At 49.0% G+C, this 19,749-nt stretch overlaps 1 protein-coding gene across 1 annotated transcript in view; it reads right to left on the bottom strand.

Annotated features, from left to right (window-relative positions):
* The window catches only part of CFAP92 (cilia and flagella associated protein 92 (putative)), a gene marked incomplete at its 5' end in the record, with an annotated part of 44,515 nt that overhangs the window by 3,649 nt on the left and 21,117 nt on the right, over positions 1-19,749 (bottom strand). The window contains 8 exons of the mRNA XM_081276079.1: positions 80-236; positions 328-528; positions 1,385-1,549; positions 7,724-8,021; positions 9,183-9,377; positions 11,096-12,003; positions 14,859-15,043; positions 17,505-17,636. Of these exons, the coding sequence (XP_081132205.1) occupies positions 80-236; positions 328-528; positions 1,385-1,549; positions 7,724-8,021; positions 9,183-9,377; positions 11,096-12,003; positions 14,859-15,043; positions 17,505-17,636 (2,241 nt within the window). The remainder of the gene's footprint in view (positions 1-79; positions 237-327; positions 529-1,384; positions 1,550-7,723; positions 8,022-9,182; positions 9,378-11,095; positions 12,004-14,858; positions 15,044-17,504; positions 17,637-19,749) is intronic.

Genomic DNA, 19,749 nt, shown 5'->3' on the forward strand with positions numbered 1-19,749 from the left:
GATGGTGCTCAAGATGCGACCAAGGGCCAGGGTCCCCCCCCCCCACTGCCTACCAGCTGGGCACGGTCTCCCCAGTTACCTGCAACGGGCTTCCAGGTCGGAGGAGGGGGCACCCCCAGGAAAGGTGGTGGCTTGTTGTACAGCTCAAAGTCCAGGTGGCGCCGGTCCCAGCTCCACCGGCCCCGATCCAACATGGGGTACCGCAGGCGATCAAGCACCTCGTGTTCCTGCCACTCCTGAGTTGGGGGGACAAGGAGGTTCAGAAGAAGGAGGCCCCTCTGGAGATGATGGTGGAGGCCCACCTATAGCCCTGCTCCTCTCACAAACCTCATGGAACTCTCCGATGGCTGGCAGTGGGAAATCCTGATGGAGGATGTCACCATGGAGACCTGTCACTTGGAACCCAGTGACCGTGAGCCAGTCTTGACGGGATTTCTCCTGGGCTTTCTTCTTCTCTTCCTGCGAGTCCTGAGGCTCCACAATGGCGGAAAGGTAGTTCTGTGAGTACGTGAACCTCCTCCCTGGCTCCTAGGAAAGAGAGGCAGGCAGGCTGGGGAGAAGAGTCGCGCCATCTTGGATGTGGCAGAGGTGGGAGGGCTGGAGAGAGGACTTGGGTGCCATCTTGAGTGTGGCAGAGGCAGGCGGGCTGGAGAGAAGAGCCGCGCCATCTTGGATGTGGCAGAGGCAGGCGGGCTGGAGAGAAGAGCCGCGCCATCTTGAATGTGGCAGAGACAGGCGGGCTGGGGAGAAGAGCCGCGCCATCTTGGGTGTGGCAGAGGCAGGTGGGCTGGGGAGAAGAGCCGCGCCATCTTGGATGTGGCAGAGGCAGGCGGGCTGGGGAGAAGAGCCGCGCCATCTTGGGTGTGGCAGAGGCAGGCGGGCTGGGGAGAAGAGCCGCGCCATCTTGGGTGTGGCAGAGGCAGGTGGGCTGGAGAGAGGACTCCGGTGCCATCTTGGATGTGGCTGAGTAGCCATTAGGAGTCCCAGTGGGCACTGGAAACAGCTAAGGGTATGACAGCTCCTGACCCCGTAGAGGCCATATTTACTGTCCCCTTTAACAAATGAAATTGCTACCTACACGTAGTGGGTGCTGAAACCTGAACCAACGCATTTCCTTCCAGGTGCCAACCGCCTTCCATAAGTGGTCACACCAAAGCCCTCAACAGAGCCAAGGACCCTACAGTGGTTCTCAGCCATGGATGGGAGCATGCGCTGAGCATTCACATCTGGTGTGACACCAAATTCTCCCAGCACCTGACCCCATTTCTTGTTCCACTAACTGGCTTTTGTCTGCACACCTAAGTCACCCGCTAACCTGTGGTCAGAAAGGAAAGGGTCAGGGGATTAGCCAACCACCATTGTCTCACTGGGGACTGTCACACACCTTGGCCATCTCTTGGTACAGTTCCTTCTTGGCAAGCACGGCGGAGTTGAAGGTCATGACACTGTAGTTGTGGACACCCTTGTCCAGGGGAGTTGAGATTCGCATCATCTTGGCCTTGGGGACAGGAGGCCTCTTGGTGGCCTGGAAGGCCTTCATGATGTTTTTCTGAAGGAGAAGAAGTTCCCCAGAGTCAGGAGCCACCACAGGTGTCCCTCACCCCTGGCTGGCACCTGGTGGGCAGGAAGATGGAGTCTGTGGTCCCAAGATCGGTTGGTTCCTGAGTGTGCTGTGTCCTCATCTCAGAACCACGACACGGGGACACCTGGTTCAACCTGCCACTGTCCAAACTGGAATTCCCAGGACCAGAAACTGGCCCAAGGTCACCAGGTGGGACGCACATGCTGAGTGAGAGGCTTTCAGGGTGTGGGTGGGGGACATTAACAAGGGCTGGCCCCCTCGACAGCGGTCACCTCGGAGGGTCAAGTGCATGGCGAGCATGACCTGCGTTCTCAGCAGGCCCCAGAGGACACGGGACTCAGTGCCTCAGCAGAGGACGCTGAGGGAACTAAGGTGGCCCAGGGACTCCTTGTGTAAATGAAAAGAGCAGCGACACAGGTCACCTGGGCACAGGAGGGAAACCAGAAGGTTCCGCGGAGGGCTGGGATACGAGGAAGAATGCAGAGGACCAGGACCAACTGTGATGGACACACACCAGAGAAGAGCCTGTCTGTCTAAGGAGGCCCTGTGGCAAGGGTCACTGGATGAGGGACAGAGCTCACCAAAATTTAAAAGAGAAAAGGTAGTAGCAATTTGAAACAGAAGGGACTTTAAGGAAAAAATACTGGTGTATAAAAGTACTTACAGCCAAGCGTGGTGGTGCATACCCATAATCCCAGTGGCTCAGGAGGCTGAGGCAGGAGGATCATGAGTTGGAGGCCAGCCTCATCCACTTAGCAAGGCCCTAAGCAACTCAATGATTCTCTGTCTCTAAATAAATATAAAAATAGGCCTGTGGGTCAGGGGCCAAGTGCCCCCTGAGTTCAATCCCTGGTACCCCAAAATAAAAATACTCAACAGAGATGGATGAATTATGCCGTGGACGGAATGAAAAATCAGTTTAGGATCCCAGAAAGCCCTGGACTTACAAAATAAATAAGACAATCTAGAGTAGAAGATAAAGATGGAAGTAGTGACGTCCACTCAAAAGTCAAGAGTAGCCAGGCATAGTGGCCCGGAATTGTAATCCCAGCCATTTGGGAGGCTGAGGCAGGAGGGTTGCAAGTTCAAGGCCAGCCTCAGCAATGTACTGAGACCCTGTCTTAGAAAATATAAAGGACTGGGAATGTAGCTCCATGGTAGAGCACCCCTGGGTTCAGTCCCCGTGAACAAGTAAAACTATTGTATGGTCATGGAATTCAGAAGAGTGGTTAACCGCTAAGGTGCATGATGCTTTGGGGGGTGATGGAACATTCTAGAATTCTGATTTGAATCATGGTTCCACGGAGAGATAAAAATGAGCAAGTATACACTTTGGATTTGTGCATTTTACTGTATTGGTACAAGTTAGTGAAAAGGGCTGGGGATGTGGCTCAGTAGTTTAAATTTAAATCAATCGCCTGTTCCAATAAATAAATAAAATCCGGAATCAAGAAAATAGAAGATGTATAATATGGAAATCAAAAATCAAGTTGTTGGTGCTTTGAAGGGAATGATAACATCATAAATGTGATTTCAATGGAGACCCCAAACAGCCATCCATAGACTCGCACAGATCGCAACTTGGCCTGACTGGACTGAGGTACAGAAGATCGGGGTGAAGGATGACTAGTTGATCAAGAGTGATCTGAATGGAAGAGATGAGACGATTTCTAACCTCATGCAAAAATCAATAAATCCCAGATGGATGGAGAGTTGAAATATGGGGCTGGGGCTCAGTGGTAGAGCGCTCGCCTGGCATGTGTGAGGCCCTGGGTTCAATTCTCAGCACCACACAAAAATAAAGATATTGTGTCCATCTAAAAACCTAAAAAATAAAAGACCCCCATATTAAGAAAGTGGAAAGACGAATCAGAAACCAGGAGATACTTGCCACTTGTTGGGTTGGCAATGGAAATGTCAAAGCCACCAAAAAAATCAAGGAAATATTTTGAGACAAAGACATGTTAAGGTAGTTGCAATCATATCATTTAAGTACCAGAATATCACAAGGTACTGTAGTACACAGACTCCGGAGGCTGAGGGAGGAGGATCGCAAGTTAGAGGCCAGCCTCAGCAACTGTCTCAAAACAAGATATTAAAAACGGGGGGAGCTGGGATGTAGCTCAATGCTAAAGTGCCCTTGGGTTCAATCCCCAGTAACCCCAAAAAATAAAAATAAAAAGCAAAAGATAAGAAACAATTCAAATGCCCACCGATAAGTAAGTGGTGATATATTTCCACAGCTCCATGGTTGAATGCCATTTGTACTGAGCAAAAATCACAAAATAGGGAAGGTGTGTGTGTGTAAATATTTCTGGACATACAGGAGACTCCCAAGTATTGATATTTGATTTCTTAAGCTACGTAATTGGCTTTTTTGGGGGGGAGGGGGGCAATGCTGGGAAAGGAGGCCCTCACATACACTAGGCAGGCAGTTCACCACCGAGCTACCTCCCAGCCTCAGTGTCTTTGTTGGTTTTTTGTGGTGCTGGGGATTGAACTCAGGGCCTGAGCATGCCAGGCAAGCACTCTACCAACTGAGCCTCATCCCCAGCCCCTATTATTTTTAACAGTGTACACAAATACATGCATTTGCTGAAATTTTACGTCATTCACAAAGGTGATAATTTCTGGAAAATGATTGGTACAACTTAGAGCTATAAATTGCCAACTACCCTAATGGTCACAGAGGAAGATAAGGTTGGTAAACCGGAAGACGGAGCAGAACTGGATGGGAGAGACCAGCAAGTAAGAAGGGGGTAAAGATGGAGACAGGAAGAAAAACACACTTTTAAAGAATTTGGGGGGGTAAATCCAGGGGAGCTTAACCCCTGAGCCCCATCCCCAGCCCTTTTTTCTATTTTATTTAGAGACAGGGTCTCACTGAGTTGCTTAGCACCTTGTTCAGTTGCTGAGGCTGGCCTCCACCTTGTGATCCTCCTGCCTCAGCCTCCTGAGCTGCTGGGATGACAGGTGTGCGCCACCATGCCTGGCTTTAAAGGAATTTTTTTAAGCCCCACCTAGAGGTGGAGAGCTCTAAAAGAAATGGTTTATTTAGCTGAAAGGAGAAACGAATCAGGAAGGTATCAGACTTCTCTGCAGCCCTTGATTCTAGAAAGCGGTGGAGTTTGGGGTGGAGAGAAGAGTGGGGATGTGGACCCATAAACAGTCCAACCTGTGGTCCAAGTGACAGAAAAAAGGCAGATCTTATACCTGCAACAAACGGGAGCCATTCTTACCTTCTGAAAGGAAAATCACAAAGTAAAAGCAAAGGATAAAATAAAGAGATAAAATAGACTCCAAAAATCTGGAGCAATAAAGACGTAAATAAAATTCGTAGTTGAGCAGGAGGAAAGTAGGACTCATAGGGTGAATGGAATAAGGAGCTCAGAAAATCCATCCTCCTGAGAGCTCAGTCCTTGCACCAAGGATGTGGCTCAATGGCGGATCACTTACCCAGGAAACCCTGGGCTTGATCCCAGCCCTGAAAGAAGAAAAAAGAAAACAATGAAAAAACTGTCAAAAGCAACCACTGAAAACTGAACAAAGACGTACAACAAACTGAGATGTGTTCATTCATAAAGAGATACTTTAAAAACAACCAAAAAGGCCATGTGCATTACACAACTGAAATTTCAGTGACTCAGGAGGCTGAGACAGGAGGATCACAAGGTGGAGGCCAGCCTCAGTAACTTAGCGAGTCCCTAAGCAACTCAGCAAGACTCTTGTCTCTAAATAAAATATTAACAATAACAAAAACAGGGGCTGGGGATGTGGCTCAGGGGTTAAGATCCTCTGGGTACACTCTGCAGTATCCCCCCCCAAAAAAATCCAATTGAAAAATGGGCAAAGGATCTGAATGGATACTTTTTTAAAACAAGAAATGCAACTGGGCATGCGCCTGTCATCCCAGCAACTCGGGAGGCTCAGGCTGGAGGACTGCAAGTTCAGATCAGCCTGCGAAGGTCAGTGAGACCCTGTCTCAAAATTCTTTTAAAAAATTAAAGGTTGAAGATGTAGTTCAGTGATAAAATCACCCCTGGGTTCAATCCCAGTACTAAATAATAATAAAATAAGAAAGAGGAGGAGGAGGAGGTGAAACGGTAAAACATGGTCAATATCATTAGCCATCAGGGAAATGCAGATCAAAACTACAATGAGACAATCATTTCACCCCAATTCGAATGGCTGTTATTTTAAAAACAAAAATAACAAATGTTCAGATGTGGTGAGAAAGGAACTTGTTCACTGCTATTAGGCATGTAAATCAATAATACAACCATAATTATTAATCTGATTCCTCAGAAAACTAAAAATAGATCCACCATGTATTAATCTGTTTTCTGTTGCTATAACAAATCACCGGAGGCTGGGAAACATATAAAGAAAATAGGTTCAGTTAGATTAATTTTGGAGGAGGAAAGTCCAATCTGGATGGCCCCACTAGTTTGGCCTCTGCCAAGGGCCTCCTTAGCCGCATCACCACAGGGCAGATGGCATCACAGGGGTAATACCTTCACGAGGGAGGGATCAGATGGCAAGATGGGCAGCCACAGAGAGTATGTCTCCAAAAGAAATGAAATCAGCTCACCAAAGAAGTACCCCCACACCCCATGTGTGTTATGGACCTATTCACACTAAGATAAAGAATCAACGTAGGAACCCACTGACAGATGCAGGGATAAAGAAAAGGGTGTGTGTGTGTGTGTGTGTGTGTGTATTTATATTTTATTTAGAAACAGGGTCTCACTGAGTTGCTTAGGGCCTCACCAAGTTGCTGAGGCTGGCCTCCAACTTGCCATCCTCCTGCCTCAGCCTCTTGAGTCACTAGGATGACAGGTGTGTACACACAGACACACATTTTCTTTATCAATTCATTTGTCACTGAGTACTTAGGCTGATAAACACACACACACGATGGAATATTACTCAGCCATCAAGAATGAAATCCTCTGATTTGGCCATCAAATGGATGAACCTGGAAGACATCGTGTCAAGTGAAATAAGCACTAAACATGGACAGACAGGTATAGGGCACGTTCTCCACCATATGTTTAAAAAACAAAATTGACCTGAACGTAAAATAGTGATTGCTGAAGGGGGTGATCAGCGCGTGCCGTATGCACATGATGAAATATCATCACACTGGATCCCATTCTTAGGTGCCTCAGTTACCTGCCCATCAAAATAAAAGAATCCTGTCGGGGGGAAGCCAGACAGAACCTCAGGCCAGGACACTGGGGATCATTCTGAAGCCCAGATGCGGCCACACACGAGTTGTTAGAAAGAGATCAAGACTGATCCCTCCCTCCTCTGTGGCTGCCCATCTTGCCATCTGATCCCTCCCTCGTGAAGGTATTACCCATGTGATGCCATCTGCCCTGTGGTGATGCGGCTAAGGAGGCCCTTGGCAGAGGCCAAACTAGTGGGGCCATCCAGATTTTGACTTTCCTCCTCCAAAATTAATCTAACTGAACCTATTTTCTTTATATGTTTCCCAGCCTCCGGTGATTTGTTATAGCAACAGAAAACAGATTAATACAGATGACCCAATTCCAAAAGGTTACAGGATACAAGATGAATAATAAAAATTCATTATATTTCTATATTCTAGTGACAACACAAACATTTTTAAAACTCAATATATTAACAGTATTATTTTCTCAAAAAGAGGTCTGATACTTCTATGCCACAGAAATGGCTGAGGGAGAGAAGACCTAAATCACAGCAGAGATATTTCATATTATCAATGGCAGTCCTCAAACCACTAGGATAGCAATGCTTCCCAAATGGATCTGGAGTCCACACCGTGCCTAGGAAATCTAAGCAGTTGAGAGATAAGAAAATTGGGTTGGGGATATGGCTCGGTGGTTGAAAACCCAACCTAGTTTCAAAACAGTGGCTCCGGAGGCTGAGGCAGGAGGATCGCAAGGTGGAGGCCAGCCTCGGCAACTGAGTGAGGCCCTAAGCAACTCAGCAAGGCCCTGTCTCTAAATAAAATAGAAAAAGGGCTGGGGACAGGGCTCAGGGGTGAAGCACCCCTGGGTTCCATCCCCAGAACCAAAAGAAAAATCTCTCCAGCAGGTGGAGACAGCCCTGGTGGGCTGGGAACCCGGATGTGGAGGGAGGAGGCAGGCCCACCTGGATCAGGTAGTGCTTCTCTCTCGTCGTTGTCAGGAGCATGTTGTTCCGCCACTGCAGGTACTTCTCCTGGTGGGCAAGGATCTCGGAATTGAGGGTGGAGACCTGCCTTTGAGATTCTTCAAGATTGGGGACAGGCTGAGGGGAGATGGTAGGTAGCTTCTGATCCATGAGGTCCTCTGGAGAGATGGGGAGTCCAAACTCTTGGCTCAAGTCTTTGATCATGGCGGACGAAGGTAGCAAGTCTCTGACGATCACCTCCCTGAGCTTGGTACTGTGGTAGCAGATGTTGTAGATTCTGGAATGAAGAACACCCCACTCAGCCTCACGGGCCTTGAGAGATGGAGACAGTCACCCCTATTTTATGGAGGACATAAAACCCAAGAGAGGCTGATTAGCTGGTGCCAGGTCATAAATGAAGTGCTCAGGTCTAGTTTGATCTGCTTGGACTCCTTCCTGGAGAATCCCTTCTTCCCTCTCCCTATTTTCTGTTTTATTGAGAGACAGGGTTTCGCTGAGTGGCTCAGGGCCTTGCTAAGTGGCTGAGGCTGGCCTCCACCTTGCGATCCTCCTGCCTCAGCCTCCTGAGCAGCTGGGATGACAGGTGGGCACTGGCTTCCCTCCTCCTTTGACTCCCAAGAATTTACTGGCTACTCGTGCTCTGATACGAATGCTCTTCTTTGATTGTGATCTGTCCTGCTGTGGCCGTGGGGTGTCCCCAAAGCCCCCCTGGGAGGTGACACAGGAAGGTCCAGAGGAGGAGTGAGGGGTGTGAGGCCTGAACCTGGCAGTGCATGGCTCTCTGGGGGGTCCTCTGGTGGCCCCTGGAGGCAGGTGGGGTGTGGGGGAGGAGGTGGCCCTGGGGCCGTGGCTTGGGGTCTCCATTTGTCCCTGGAGAGTGGAGTCCCTGCTCCCTGGTCCCCATGGGAGCTGCTCCCTCCCCACACTCTTCCTCCATGATGTCCTGCCTCCCCTCGGCCAGGAGTGGGGCCGCCCTCTGTGGACACCCTGAGCCCCACGTCCACTGTCCCCCTCTGCAGTTGTGCTGGAGGGTCCTGGAGTCACAGCAGCAAAAAGCTGACTGAGCCACAGTCTCATCCAAGACCCTCAACAGCCCATGCAGAGCATCCCTAGCAACGTGGTCAGTGGTATCCTCAGAATCCTCCTCCACAGGGAATGGTGACTTGCCCTTGGCCTGATTTCTGAGCAAATCTCAGAAGCCTGGGCCGCCAGTCATCCTGCCTTCCCAACCCCCAAAACTCTCCCCCTTTGCCAGGCTCAGTGGCTAATATCTGTAATCCTAGCAATTAGGGAGGCTGAGGCAGGAGGACCGCAAGTTGGAGGCCAGCCTCGACAATTGAGTAAGGCCCTCAGCAACTTAGCAAGGTGCTATCTCTAAATAAAATACAAAAGGGGGCTGGGGCAGGGGCTGAGGCTCAGTGGCAGAGCGGGCCCCCACCTGGCCAGCGCCTGGAAGGCCTTGTGCGGTATGGTGTCGCGCAGGTAGAGCCCCGGGTGCCGCATGAGCAGCGACAGGGGCCTGGAGAGGTGCACGTGGTGCAGGACGGTCTCCAGGTCTGCGTAGAGGCGGTGGCAGAACAGCAGGTGCGAGTTGTAGAGCACTTTGTATTTCCTGAGCTCCAACATGGGGATTCTGAAAGAGAGGGACACCGGCCAGGGGTCACTGGGCACACTGCAGGCTCAGGGTAGGGCCTCTGTCCAGCTCCCAGGACCAGAAAACCAAGCAAACAGAAAGATTTTTCCATCCCTGTAGGCAGCGGTACTACAGGTGTCACCAGTGAAGCAGCGTGGTTATGGAAGATGTCCCCGTGGGCCACCGGGGAAGGGATCCAGAAACTCTATTAATTGTTACAACTTGTGAGTCTGTAGTTATTTCACACTTTACAGTTTAGAAGTGTGGACACCGGAGGCTGAGGCAGGAGGATCGCCAGTGGGAGGCCAGCCTCAGCCACTTAGCAAGGCTCTGAGCAACTCAGATTATTTATTTATGTTTTCATTCATTCACTTTGCAATACTGAGGGATGAACCTGGGCCTCCTGCGGGCTAGGCAGGGGCTTTCCCACTGACCTACAACCTCAGCCCTGTTTTATTTTATATGACATTTTATTTTGTCTTTGCTTGTCGAAAACCCATGACAGAAAGAACCCAGGGCCTCATAACCCCTGAGCCCCATCCCCAGCCCTTTTTATGTTTTATTTAGAGACAGGGTCTCCCTGAGTTGCTGAGGGCCTGGCTAAATTGCTGAGGCCGGCCTCCAACTTGCGATCCTCCTGCCTCAGCCTCCTGAGCCACTGGGATGAGGGGCACACCCCACCACGCCCAGCATGCTGAGCCTGGTAACATTTACGCCTACCCTGTATCCCAGTTCAGGGCCCGTAGGTGTGGTCATTGGTAGGAGCTTGTTCTGTGAAGAACTTGTTAGAATCATTCTTCCACCCATTCTTCTGGGATGTTTCGATCATTCTTATTGATTCACAGAACTCTTTATATTTTCAGGCTACTACTATGTTCCACACATTGTAAATAACTTTTTTTCTCACTTTTCTTACTTTTTTTTTGTTTTTTTAGCACTGGGGATTAAACCCAAGGATACTGTGGCCGGCTGTTGCCCTCACCTATAATCTCAGTGATTTGGGGAGGTAGACATTGGATGCCAAGGCAGGAGGATTGCAAATTGGAGGTCAGCCTCAGCCACTGAGCGAGGCCCTGAGCAACTCAGCGAGACTCTGTCTCTAAATAAAATACAAAAAAGGGCTGGGGACGTGGCTCACTGGTGGAGCATCCCTAGGTTCAATCCCTGGGTCCAAAAAAAAATAGCAATGATGATAAATAATCATCAAATCAGGATACAAGATACACACAAATTAATCATATTTCCATATTACCAGCAATAGACACCTGGCAACTGAAATTTAAAATATGATACCCTCATTGTAGGGTCAAGGGGGTAAAAGGGTCAACTTGTTTGAAAGACTGTGCTATCAGAAGAGAGAGCCAGGGTCCCCTGTTCCCACCGGGCCACCTAGGAAGCTGATCCCCAGACGAGGGTCATTTCACCTTGTGCTCAGCCAATCAGGTACTCAGAGGTCACTCCAGCCACGGTCTAAACAGGCCAGGCTCTGCTGCCCTAAGGGCAGCAGATCATGGGGTCAGAATCATGTAACCAGATTATTTATTTATTGGTCCTGAGGATTGAACCCAGGGGTGCTTCACCACAAAATAAAACCCTTCTTATTTGATTCTGAGACAGCATCTCGCTAAGTTGTTGAGGCTGGCCTCCAATCTGCGATCCTCCGCCCTCAGCCTCCCTGGGCCTTGCTGGGGCTCCTTCCTCATTCAGACGCCACCTACCGGCTCTGGTGGCTCTCCCACAGCTGCCGCAGGCCCCCGTCGGCCAAGCCTTCCAAAACAAAGAGGTGGAGGTTCCCGTCCAGCAGGTGGAAGCCAGTCAGGACGTCCAGATGCTCCTGATGCTGGATGTTGACCCGCATCTTGAAGGCCGAGAGGATCTGCTGGATGGTCCTGGTGGGGTAGGAGTCCAGCTCCAGGGCCTTGGCGTTGATCAGGGTGATGTCCTTCAGCAGACCGTGCAGCAGGAACAGGTCTTGGGCACTGAACACGAACACGATGCGGCCAAAGTGGCCACCCAGGAGGTCCACGCCCTGGGCTTTGGCCCAGGTGCTCAGAGGCACCGCCACGTCCACTCGCAGTTTGAGCAAAGAGTTGGCCTCCAAGTAGTGTCCAGCGGGCATCGGGCTGTGCTGGAGGACCTCGTTGGCCGGGATCTGGAACCTAGAGACCCTCCTGCATGGGCTGCCCTGGAGGCCGGGGGTGGCCTTGGGCTCACAGCGCTGGATGGGGACCACCAGTTTCAGGTACTTGTGGCCAAGGAGCAGGTCCGCGAAACTGACCCGGGCGACTCCGTGAGGGTCCCAGGTCTTGTTCTGGGACTCGAAGGGGTTGTCCTCCATCTCCTCGGAGGAGATGAAGGACTGGATGTTCCCGTGGGAATCCAGGGGGTCCTCCCCAAACAGGGTGGGCCTGCGGGAGGACTCATCCGACTTCCGGTCCCGATCATGGACTTCCACCACCATGGGGGGACCCTCCAGGTACTCCCGCAGGTCGCTGGGGTGTATGGCTCCCAGGCAGATGACATTGATGTCCTCGAAGTAAACGTGGGTCCCGTGGGGCCGCTCCTCGGTCCTGTGCACCGGGGTCTTGTGGAAGCGGTACCTGCAGTAGACGGGGGTGCACAGCCTCTGCAACAGAACAGGCCCAAGGTCACTCACCATGACTGTCCCTCTGCCACCAGGAAGGAGGCCCACAGCCGCTCACCAGTGACTGTCCCTCTGCCACCAAGAACGGAGCGCCCACCTGGGACCCTCACACCCCAGGGCCATGCCTGCAGCCTAGGGACCTCAGTTTGCCCTGCTACAAAGTGTCCATGGGTAACCCACTCTGCAAGGTCCCTCCAGGACTCTGAGGCCCAGTGTCCACAAAAGCACCACCAGGTAAGAAGGTAGAACATAGAAAAAAATTTAGGAAATAATGACTGGGGCTGGGCTGGGGCTCAGTGGCAGAGCGCTTGCCTGGCACGTGAGAGGCCCTGGGCTCCATCCTCAGCACCACAGAGAAATAAATAAATACAATAAAGGCATCTGTCCATCTACAGCTACAAAAAAAAAAAAATTAAAAAAAAATAGTGTCTGAAAATCTCCTGAATTTGTCAAAAGGACATTAACTTGTAGGTTCTAGAATCTCAGTAAATCCCAATCAGATGAACTCAGAAATACAGGCCCAGACACATCCTTATGGAACAGATTAAAAGCAGAGATAACGCATATTAAAAACAGCCAGATCATCATTTCCCATGTGCATATAGGATCACAGGACCTCACTCTACATCATGTCCAACCAGGTGAATGACAAGTCATACTCCATTTGTCAGAATTTTTGCATTCTGCTGTCATGTGTAACTAATTAGAACAAACAGAAAAAATACAGCTCTCCCACTCCTTGGTTTATACCCAGAGGACTTAAAATCAGCATACTATAGTGACACAGCCACTACAGCAGCTCAATTCACAATAGCTAGACTATGGAACCAACCTAGGTGTCCCTCGGTAGATGAATGGATAAAGGAAATGTGGTATGTATTCTCAATGGAATATTACACTGCTTGGAAGAAGAGTAAAATCATGGCATTTGCCAGTAAATGGTTGGAGTTGGAGACTATCATGCTAAGCGAAATAAGCCAATCCCACAAAACCAAAGGCCGAATGTTTTCTCTAGTATGTGGATGCTAATTCACAAAGGTTGGGGGCCCCTGCAGAAGAACAGTGTTACCTTAGATTCAGTAGAGGGAAGTGATGGGAGGGGAGGGGATGTGGGGATAGGAAAGATGGTAGAATGAAACAGACCTTATTACTGTATGTATCCATGTGACAATGTACAATATGATTCTGCAACATGCACACTCAGAAAATGAGAAATTATATCCCACCTACATATGATCTATCAAAGTGCATATATGCATTCGCCTGCCGTGTACAACTAATTTAAACAAATCAAAAATCAAAAATAAATTAAAAAGTGGCCAGAGAAAAACAATGCCTTACACCCATAAAAATAGTCCAGGATGTTCAGCATCTAAATAACAGGAGCTCCAAAAAGACGTGGGGGAAAAAAAAGAAATAATCAGTGAGATAATACAAGACAACTGCCCAGCACTGAAAGAGCTCCTGAGTCCCCTGGATGAATGTTCCTGGAGGCAGGAAACACCCCCAAGAAAACTCTGCTGTCTCCAGCCAAAGGACCAAGAAAGAGGTGGCCTAGCAGGACAGAAAACTGTCAGGAAAATGATGACCCTACCCCCAGAGAAACACCTTGGAGAAAACTCAGCCCACTGCCATCTGCAAAGGCCGAGGGGGAGGTCCACCCGGACGTCCACCTCCCCCAACTCTAACGGGGTGCCCTGGCCACTCCCCTGGCTGGGAGCCAGGACTTGGATCAGCATCCATGGGCAACGTAGCTCCCTGTGACTACCGTGATGTCACTGAAGGCCAGGCAGGGAGCAGGCCTCTGTAATCACCCTCTGTCCAAATAAGGTCATATTCTGAGGTGCACAAAAAGAAGACCCTACCAGCTTTAAGGGAAATATAAAATGGGACATATACCAAGGTCCAACACAGAACATTAAAAAAAAGTGATGGAATGATTGCCTTGAAAACTCTGAAGGAAAACTAGAATTCTATACCCAAACTATCTACCAAATAGAAGGATAGAATAACCCGCGGTGGGTCGGGGGTATTCCATTGATCTTTTCTCAAGAGGTTACTAAAGGATGTGCTCCAGCAAAACCAAAGGACAAACAAATGAAGAGGAAGAGGAGTCCGAAAGACAAGAAGATCCAAACAGCAGAGGGAAGAGGGTAAGTATGCAGCGAGGTGCTGCTGCTGTAACAGGAAAATCCATGGGTTCCTCTTTTTTTATTCCCAGTTATTTTTTTTTATTTGTTCTAATTAGTTACACATGACAGTAGAATGCGTTTGGATGCATGCTACGTAAATGGAGCCTAACTTCTCGTTCTTCTGGTTGTGCATGAGGTAGGACCACACCAGTCGTGTATCATATACGCACAGAGGGTGATAGCATCCACCTTCCTTCCCACCCCCTGACCCTGTCCCCTCCCTTCACTCCCCTCTGTCTAATCCAGTGTACCTCTATTCTTCCCTCTACCCCGCCATTGTGAATCAGCATCCTCATATCAGAGAGAACGTCCAGCCTTTGGATCTTCGGGATTGACTGATCTCACTTAGCATAACAGCCTCCAGCTCCACCCCCGTGGGTTCCTGAAGAGAGGCTGGAGACCTCCATCTGTACAGCACCTGTCACGTAGTGAGAGGCCTCAGATTTGGAGGCTCTGGGCATTGAACTCAGGGGCGCTCGACCGACCTCTGAGCCCCGTCCCCAGCCCTATTTGTATTTTATTTAGAGTCAGGGTCTCCCTGAGCTGCTTAGAGCCTCACCAAGTGGCTGAGGCTGGCCTCCATCTTGCGATCCTCCTGCCTCGGCCTCCTGAGCTGCTGGGATGAGAGGTGTGGCCCATTCTTACCTGTAGTTCCTGAATAGGCACAGGTTGTGAGGGCAGGCAGGAAACACAGTCGATCCTTATGATCAGGGGGTTTAATTCCAGCTTCTGCTCCTCGGTCATGATAGGCACTTCGGTTTTGAAAGTCAAAAGGCAATCCAAAATGTTGGCCGACTTCTCACTGCCCCGGCTCATGACAGTTTGCTGTCCTGGGGTGAAATACACACAGTGGTTTAGACCACCCCAGACAGGCACAGAGGGATCAAGCAACCAGAGAAGGGCTAAGGACAAAATCATACCAAAAAATGAAATTTATTTTTAAAAAAGAAGAGTCAGGAATCACCCACAAGCAGCAGGTTATATGTCAGTTCCTCCAACTAAAGTCCCATTGAGTCTCTAAGAGAATTGAATTTTGTTTTTTCTTTTTTTGTACCAGAGATTGAACCAAGGGGTGCTTCACCCCTGAGTCCCATCCCCAGCTCTTTTTCTATTTTATTTAGAGACAGGGTCTCACTGAGTTGCTCAGGGCCTCAATTTGGCGGAGGCTGGCCTCCACCTTGCAATCCTCCTGCCTCAGCCTCCCAAGCCACTGGGATGACAGGCATGGGCCACCACACCTGGCTGGCTAAGAATTGAATATTTTGTCCCTGAATCTGATACAAATATATCTTAAGTCATCCAGGATACAGTGAGGAATACTGATACACAGGTGCCAATCAACCCCAGTCTGATCTAGTTGGTCTGGGGAGTGTGGTCTCCACCTTGGAAGTTTCAAAATGTCAGATTCTACACTCACCATCCTAGAACCTTTGCCATCAGCGATGGTACCTACGAGGCATGTGTGGCTTCTAGAATTTGCACTAATTAAAGTTCAGTAGCATTTAAAGTGCAGTTTGGGGCTGGGGATGTAGCTCAAGTGGTAGCGTGCTCGCCTAGCATGCGTGAGGCACTGGGTTCGATCCTCAGCACCACATAGAAACAAAAAAAATAAATAAAGATATTGTGTTCACCTAAAACTAAAAAAATAAATATTTTTTTTAAAAAATGCAGTTTTGTTACCAGGCTAACTACATCCCAAGTGCTCAATGGCCCTGTGTGACCACAGGCCATTGGGTCAGCACAGACATGGGGCCTGGTCATTGCTACAGATGGTGCTATTGGATAGAACTGCTCCAGGTAATTATTTTAGAGCAAAGAATCATCTTGGTCCAAAAATGTCAGTGTGTACGCTGAGCACTCAGGGGTGGGTGTCACTTTGCCATGGCTTAACAAGACAAGTCTAGGTACTCATGCCGAACAAGACTGGCATATCTGGGCCAAATCCCAAAGTGGAATAACTCTCCCTGTGACAGTTTTGCAAGTTCTACTTTTTTTTTTTAAGTGAGTGGTGAATTATTCATTGCAAAGCAAACATGTAGTCTTTTCCTATAAAATACGGTCCATTAGTTTCACCAGTTGGAGATACACTGTGGTAGCAAAAAGTAAATGAAATGGGCCAGGCACGGTGGCACACACCTGTCATCCCAGTGGCTTGGGAGGGTGAGGCAGGAGGATCGCAAGGTGGAGGCCAGCCTCAGCCACATTGAGACCCTAAGCCACTCAGCGAGACCCTGTCTCTAAATAAAAAGATAAAAAGGTTGGAGATGGGGCTCAGGGATTGGGCACCCCTGGGTTCAATCCCCGGTACCCCCCCCCAAAAAAAAGACAAAATTATGGTGTGTACATATATGAATGTACCATAGCGAATTCCACCTTTATAGCTATACTTTTTTTTAAAAAATTAAAATGAAAAAAACTAAAACAAATAGAAGGAAGACCAGCAGAGTAGAGGAAGGGGAAAAAGGGGAGGGATGAGGGGAAAGAAAAATTATATTCCATTCACATGTCACTCAAAAGCATTTAAAAACTGCACTTCTGCAAAGCAGCCAGCAGAGGGCGCGCCTGTCCCTGCCAGTCCAAAGCACAAAAAACTGTTTTATTCTGTTCTTTGTCCAACTGGGAATTGAACCCAAGGTCGTTCTACCGCCTCTGATTTATTTTTTCATTCCGACTCAGGGTCTTGCTAAATTTCCCAGGCTGGACTTCAATTTACAATACTCCTGCCTCAGCCTCCCAGTAGCTGGGATTACAGGTGTGCGCCACCACCCACCTGAAATGACTTTCTTTAAAAAGCAGAAAGGGGGGGGGGGTGTCTGGGAATGTAGCTTAGTGGCAGAGGGCTTGCCTGGGGTGCATTTGGCTCTGAGCTCAGCCCCTAGTACTACCAAAGGGAAAAAAGAAGGGCCTGTCATCCCAGCGGCTTGGGAGGCTGAGGCAGGAGGATCACAAGTTGGAGGCCAGCCTCAGTCACGCCGCTTAATGAAGCCCTAAGCAACTCAGCGAGACCCTGTCTCTACATATATAATGAAAAGTGATGGGGGACAGAATCAAACAGACCTGAGTTCAAATCCTGATGTCCCACTTGCTATACTGTGTGTCTTGGGTAGCGCACTTAACCTCTCTGGGCCTCCATTGTCTCCTGCATACAGTGGAGGCTATTAACCCTGCTTTCCGGAGGGGGCAGTGGGGATGAAATGAGGTGGTACAGAGCAGGGGCTTGGCCGGCTGTGTGGACCATTTCAGTCCCATGTGACAGGAGGACCAGAGACTGTTGGGAACAGGTGTAGCTACCAGCTAGCAGAGGCATGATGGCCAGCTGCAGGGAGAAGACGCTCTGCCTCCACTGGCTCGGGTCAAACTCCTCTTCTGAGTGCTGCTTCTTTCCCTTCTTCAGGCTTCTCCTCTTCACCTCCTGATCTTTCTCTTGGGACGTGAAATCAAAGGGAGGAGAACAAGGTTAGGAGGCGGCTCTATTGCGCCCCCGCGTGGCCACGCGAGAAGCGAACAGCCTAGCTCCAGGCGCAGGGGGGTGCAGGGCTACCCAATCCCGGCCTGGGGACAGGCTGCAGCAGCAAATCAGTGGCACATCTCTGCAAGACCTCCATACCATCCATACCAGCCTAGTGGCACATTGTTCCTGGGTGTATCGTATTCTCAACTGCATCTGTTAATCTTGTGGTGAGAGTGTTAGGATCCTGTGCTCACATCTGGGGGGAAAGGGTACAGGGGATTGAACCGCGGGTGCTTCACCCCGGAGCCCCGTCCCCAGCCCTTTTTATATTTTATTTAGAGACAGGGTCTCGCTGAGTTGCTTAGGGCCTTGCTAAATTGCTGAGGCTGGCCTCCACCTTGCGATCCTCCTGTCTCAGCCTCCAGAGCCGCTGGGATAACAGGAAAGTACCACCCCATTTGGCTCATGCAGAGCACTTGCCTGGCACATGTGAAGCACTAGGTTCGATCCTCAGTACCACATAAAAATAAATCAATAAAATAAAAAACTAAAAACTAAAAAAAATACAACTAAAAAAATTATTGAAAGATTTTCTTAAAAAAAAAAATGTGCCGGTAGGATTCTTGTGCCATAATTAAAAAGCATTTATTGAATTATCTACAGTGTTCATGAATCTAGTTAGATAAAAATAAGTAAGATATTGTCTCTGCCCGTGAGGAGTTTAAAATTTAGGTGGGAATCAACTCATAAAAAGTCAGAAATGCACCGAGCTCGCGGTGGTGCACGCTTGCAATCCCAGAGGCTTGGGAGGCTGAGGCAGGAGAATCCTGAATTCAAAACCAGACTCAGCAAAAGCAAGGCCCTAAGCAACTCAGAGAGACCCCTGTCTCTAAATAAAATACAAAATAGGGCTGGGGATGGGGCTCAGTGGCTCAGTGCCCCTGAGTTCAATCCCCAGTACCCCAAAACAAAGGTCAAAAATGCAATATCATAGCAGGGAATGGTGGGGTGCATCTGTGATACCAGCCATTCTGGAGGCTAAGGCAGGAGGATCACAAATTCGAGGCCAACCTCAGCAATTTAGTGAGACCCTGTCTCAAAATAAAAATTAAAAGGTCTGACGTGTAGCTCAGTGTAGGACACTCTTGGGTTCAATTCCCAGTATTGAAGAAGGAGGTGGAGGAGAAGGAGAGAAGGAAAGAAAAAAGAAAAGAAAGAAAAGAAGAAACACCATATCATATATGTATATGTGTAAGATTCCAGACAATCAATACCAGGAAGAAAGAGGGAACTCAGACTTGGAAATCCAGTTTTCACCCTATTGTAGTTCTTTCACTCTGTTCTCCTCTTCACTAGTTTTCTGTTTCTTTTATGCATATCAATTTTAGGCAGAAAAAAAATATAGCATTTAATTACACATCTGTCATATAGAAAGGACTCAATTTCTTTTTAATTAGTTTTGTTTGCTGCGGTGCTGGGGATCTTGCGGGTCCTTGTGCAGGCCAGCCAAGCACTCAACCCCTGAACCCCGTCCCCAGCCCTTCTTCTGTTTAATTTAGAGACAGGGTCTCACTGAGTTGCTGAGGCTGGCCTCCACCTTGCAATCCTCCTGCCTCAGCCTCCAGAGCCATTGGTCTTACAGTCCAATGGCTTGAGCTACCTTGCCTGGCTAATCCACACTCTTTAATGCTTCCCCAAGGTACCACTTACCAAACCCAGCACAGCACCTATCAAACAGAATTGTAATTCCTTATTTGCTGGCTTCCAGTAGACACTAGAGACTTTCATGTGCCCATATGCACAGCATCAAAGATCAGGAACACAAAAGTATTGGGGGAGTGGGATGGAGAGAGATGGAGGGGACAATGAGGGCAAGTGAACAGAAGATGACATAGTGGCTGGATGGAGGATAGATGAGAGGATAGATGGATGGAGGATGGATGGATGAGTAGATAGAGATGAATGGATGGATAGATGGAAAGATGGATAAATGGATGGACAGATACATGGATAGGTATGGATTGATGGATGGATACGTGAATGGGTGGATGGATGGAAGGAAGGATGCATGGATGGATGGATAGA

Source organism: Spermophilus citellus (assembly GCF_964194105.1).
Source record: "Spermophilus citellus genome assembly, chromosome: 19".
Classification (NCBI taxonomy): Eukaryota; Metazoa; Chordata; class Mammalia; order Rodentia; family Sciuridae; genus Spermophilus; species Spermophilus citellus.